Source organism: Morone saxatilis, unplaced genomic scaffold (assembly GCF_004916995.1).
Source record: "Morone saxatilis isolate NCDOM2014 unplaced genomic scaffold, NCSU_SB_2.0 Contig6, whole genome shotgun sequence".
In the NCBI taxonomy this organism is placed as follows: Eukaryota; Metazoa; Chordata; class Actinopteri; family Moronidae; genus Morone; species Morone saxatilis.
In genome coordinates, this window is record NW_023340206.1 from 3,224,183 (window position 1) to 3,229,218 (window position 5,036).

The 5,036-nt window shown below is 42.8% G+C and overlaps 1 protein-coding gene across 1 annotated transcript in view; it reads right to left on the reverse strand.

Moving 5' to 3' along the window:
• adamts1 (ADAM metallopeptidase with thrombospondin type 1 motif, 1) overlaps positions 1 to 1,352 on the reverse strand; it is a 6,157-nt gene extending 4,805 nt beyond the window's left edge. The window contains exon 1 of the mRNA XM_035677763.1: positions 334 to 1,352. Within this exon, the coding sequence (XP_035533656.1) occupies positions 334 to 961 (628 nt within the window). The 5' untranslated portion in view covers positions 962 to 1,352. The remainder of the gene's footprint in view (positions 1 to 333) is intronic.
• Positions 1,353 to 5,036: the final 3,684 nt, after the last annotated feature.

The window sequence follows — 5,036 nt, forward strand, 5'->3', positions numbered from 1 at the left end:
CCCCCCCCTTCTCCTCTCTGGCTGTGCGTAAAGGCGCTGTCAAAAAGGTAGCTGAGTCCATTGCGCATGCTGTGCACTCTGGCACACGCACAACTCCAGCTGACAGCAGTTTGGTCCGCATACTCACTACACTCAGTGGCTTATATAGAAGATAAGTCATTTGCTTTCAGCTTTAGATACGTTAAGTATATTTCACGACATTCTATAGAGTAAATAAATCACTTTTTCTGTTTTCTTGGCCAGTTTTAAGGTTGCTGGTCTGATGATTCAAGCTCAAACTCTCATAAAGGGAGTAATAAACTGTAAAATGTGCGTAGTATTCTGCAGCCTTACCTGTCTGGTCTGCGTTAGCGGCTCCGTGCCTGGTTTCTTTCTCCAGATTCTTTGGCACCCTCTCCTCGTCCTCGTTGACCCCGCATTTGGAGCTCCCCTCCTCAGCCAAAGCTGCCCGACCTCTCCGGCGGATCATGTGGACATCCTCCTCTGTGCCCAGGAAGTCACTCGAGTTAAGGGGCTGAATAAAATACTCTTCACCCTGAAAGTAGAATCCGCCCCTGAGTCCGTGGCACAGGTTGAGCGCGGCGGCAGAGTTCTCCTCTCCGTTCACTGTGCCCGAGAAGAAGCAACCCGGCTCGGCTCCGCTCTTGGGTTCCTGGGTCGGTTCGGATTCGGGACTCCCCACAATGTGGAAGACAAAACCCGGCGCCAAGAAGGTCTGGTCAGGCTCAAGCTGCAAGACCAGCTCCTTGCCAAATACGTCCAACCGGTACTCCCTCATCTCCGCCTCCTTCTCCTTCTCCTCTGCGGAGAGAGTCCGCCATGGTTCGGTTTCGCTCTCCGACCGGGCCGTCGGGTCTAGTCTGACCGGCACCACTGTGCTCTCCTCCCAGGCGCTGTGCGCCGTGCCAACGCACAGAGCGGCAATTAAACCAATGGAAACGCAACGTAAAAACAACATCATTTAACTGAAATCCAACAAGTGGAAATAGAAATTGATAATAAAGTCTCTACGAGGAAGCAAGTAAATCCTTTAAAAGGTTTTCCACTATAAGCTACAAACCCCAAGTCTTTGAACTTCCACAAAAACTGTCCCCAAAATTACGCACACGCATAAAAACCTAAAAAAGGATCAAATCCAGTGCAAAACTCATTTAAAGTTATTATGTGCAGGTCTGACTTGTAGCAAAAAAAGTCCTTTCATTAAATGAAAATAAAATCTGGATGTCGGCAGTAAATTCCAACAGGTCTCTTTCTCTCCAAAACTCAGCAGATGTCTCAGTTTCTAGCTCTCTCTTTGAGTTCGGGGGCAGGTTTTTTCCTCTGCTGGCCCGCTTTAGTCTGTTCTCTGCTCTTGCCTTGCAGTCAGAACAGAGCCGGTCCCTCCTATATATCCCCCTGCCTCGGGACCACCCCTTTCCTGAGGGCCCTTTGATCTGAGAGGGGCCAAATCCGTGCGCAACGAAAACGCAGCTGGAGCGTTGCCATAATAATCAACCATTGTGGAGGAAAGAGAGCTCTGGGCAGAGGAGCGTTTTCTTCTTCAAACTCTGCTCGTCTGTCACAAGATGTACACTCACAACCCACTGATATTATTACAGAATATATTCTATTATATGTGTCATAGAGCCTAATGTATCATTTCACCCTGACATGTGCCATTAGTGTATACATTTATGACATGAGTGGGCAGAATAAAAACCAAACCTCTCACTCTGGCACAGTTGCAGTGCTCTACTTTCTAACTCAATCACTGAGCTACACAGCGCTTATTTAACTATTCCAACATAAATCAGGGTGACAGGCAGCAGTGGCTGATGTGGAGCAGTGTTGTAGTGTCAGTGCAACTGGAGAAGGGAGATGGCAGCAGGTCGGGAATGGTAACCATACCGTGCTGGCCAAGGCTCCGGGAACCGTACTCACTTCCCCCCCCGTGCCAAGCCGGCTGTGGTGCGCCGTGGCCGGGTTCCGCAGCTCTGCTCCCCGGGGAGAGGGAGCAGAGAGGGGCCGTTGAGGTCTTAAGGTGGAGCGGGTTCTCCACCGGGCTGCGTCCGCGGTCGAATCAAGGCAGACAGAGCCCCCGTCCTCCGCAATCCTACCCCGCCCGCTCGCGCTGTCCCCCCCCCCTTACCCGACAGACAGGAAGAGTTTACGCTGGAGTTTCATTAAAAATAACTGGCAAAGCAGAAATCCTATTATCAGCAGTGCGCCTCATCACAAATGAGTTAACTCTATTCAAAGCAAACAGATGTATTAATTCAGACTGTTCAGGGAAGGTGAACTAACAAAATCCTTTATTTCTTTGAAGGGCAGAATATATTCTAGATCTGAAACTGCAGGAAATCTCTGGAAATAATGATAGAGCAGTGATCAAAATGTAAGAATACCACATAATAATATAACAGTGACTTCAGATGGACGCTAGAGAGCTCATTGGCACCATTTCCACTGCAGTGTAACTTGTTACTCACTGGAGAAAACCCTCACTGATGAGTCTGTGAGGAGACAGATTATGGAAGTCCACCTTAACAGCAACAGGTCAGAAAGAGTGACTCGTTGTAATGTTTGAATCTCCCAGCAGATGGTAGGCATGCAGTTTAGGAAATTCCCCAGACTGCAGCAGAGATTTTCCATGACTAGTTCTACCAAGTATGTCTTTAACCGACAGGTGGCGCCTCAGCGTCACATTTTGGAGCTTGGGAAGGTGGAAGCTGTGAGCCACTGACCACAGGGAGGGAGCAGTGATGTACCTGTGGAGAACAGAGCCTCTGCCTGAGGATCCTGTCAGAACTACAGGATTAGGAGATGATAACCAGGTGACATTTGGATGCAGTGGAGCTCTGCAGTTTCCTGACTTTAACCCACATATACATCCTTTCTGCAAGCTCATATTCCATTTTTAATATGTGTAAATAAGTGTCATTATGTCAATAAGCTGAAGACAGTTCAATATGTAACTAAATGGATGGATTGTCAAACCACCAAACTCCTTCAGTTGGTTTTTAATTGAGGCTTTTTGGCTGTAATCTGCTTTTATTCCATTTTGAACCTCAGTTAAGTGCCATACTGTCTTTTTTTTTAATCATCAAACTATGACATGAAACTAAAACCACAGAGAAAATGCAATTAAACATTTTGTAACAGAATATTTATCATAAATGTTAAAGTCACAACCAACGTGTATTTTACAGGGTGGGGAAGGAATGTTCCTCTGCTTTATGTTTTTATGTATCTTCTGGCCAGTGGCGGGTGATACCAGAGTATTTATTTCATTATAGTGATTTATTCTTCTACTTAACTCTACGTTTCAGAGAGAAATATTTTAATTCTTACTTTACTACATCTGACAGCTATAGCTGGCAGTTACTAAATATGTAGCATTTTTATAGATCAACCTTCCCAATGATATATATGGTTGTTAAATGAGAAACTCTTTCACTGGCTACATTAAAATGCAACTTGAATTTTGTATCATCAATAACAACCCCATAATATACTGTACATATAGCACTCTTAAAGGGACATAATGTGTTCATAATGAGAAATTTATACTTTTTCAATGTACTTTCACTTGAGTAAAATGTTTTTTTTTACTTGTAACAGAGTATATTTACATACAGTAGCAGTATTATTGATTTTAATGGGGAGAGAATACTTCTTTCACCACTGCTTCAGGCAAAAGGCCACAAAACATCTGCAACAGCAGTGATTCAAAGATAAGTGTTTACATTTCTACCTCTCTAGTCAACATTTAGAAGATAAGGGGCTGTTTTTGCATTACGAAGCCATCTTGAATCTTCAGTTTGCTAAATTCGCTGACATTTATGTGTTTATGACGCTAATAAGGTTGCTTTCTCAACTTCAACTTCGCAGAGAGTGTGTTCTGGTGGTGACTGGTTAACCACTCATGTATTGATGCCATGACGAAATGAACAACACACACACAAAGATATTTAAATATATAGATTTTATGTACATATATTCATGTGGATGACTAGAAAAGAAACACTATATTCTTACAAAGGAATGATTCTGCACAGTCATATTCCTAAGTTAAATAGTAATTTGATACAAAATTACTATAATAAATAAAACTCATCTCATTGTTTTTTTATTCACACATACCAGTTGTACAAACAATAAATTACAAGTTCAGTGCTGTGTTTCTGTCGTTCATCGAGAGGAGTTTCCCCACTGGAAGAGTCAGAGTAGGTTGTTTGTGTGTGTGTGTGTGTGTGTGTGAGGGTTTCTGAAATAATCAAATACTGTGAGAATGATGGATTGTTTCAATGGTGTCTGTGTGTGTGTATATTTCTGTGTAAATATGGTTGAATACTAACATATATGAATGATCTATTCATTGTACAAAAATGTCTACATAATGTAAATAAATGTGAATGTGTGAGGGAAGAAGAGAAGAATATTGGGTGAGTGGTATGTTGACCCGGGTTGTGTAGTCGTTGGTTTTTCTCCCGCGCTGACGCCAGATGGGTGAGGCTTGCCACACAGGAAAATATAACAGGTGCCAGAAAGTTTAACACAATTACAGGAAGGTATTTTAAAAAGTCGATTAGCTACATAATCAACATCACTCTGTACCATTAAGGATGGCTGAGGTAATGTTCTCAGTACTATTTTCTTTAAGAGCTAGATATTTTGTCTCAAACAGAGGTATATGTATATCGTCTGCACTCTAGAGATTTTAAAGGGCCAGGTCACCCAAATGACAAAAAGCCCTACTGGTATCTCGTGATGCCGATAGCTTTGTTTGTTCACGTCAAGGAATAATTTGACATTTGTATTCATTTTCTTGAGAGTTAGATGAGAAGTTTGATGCCACACTCATATGTGTCTGTTGAATATGAAGATAGAGGAAGAAGCCTGTTAGCTTAGCATTAAGTTTGGAAACGGGGGCAAATTTTTATACTTTGCTTTTTGTACGGATGAAACAAACAAGACACGATGTGTTCATTAGCGTAATGAAGAGGTGTTGATAGGCATATTTTTAATCTTTGGAAAAAGCCAGGCTAGCTGTTTCC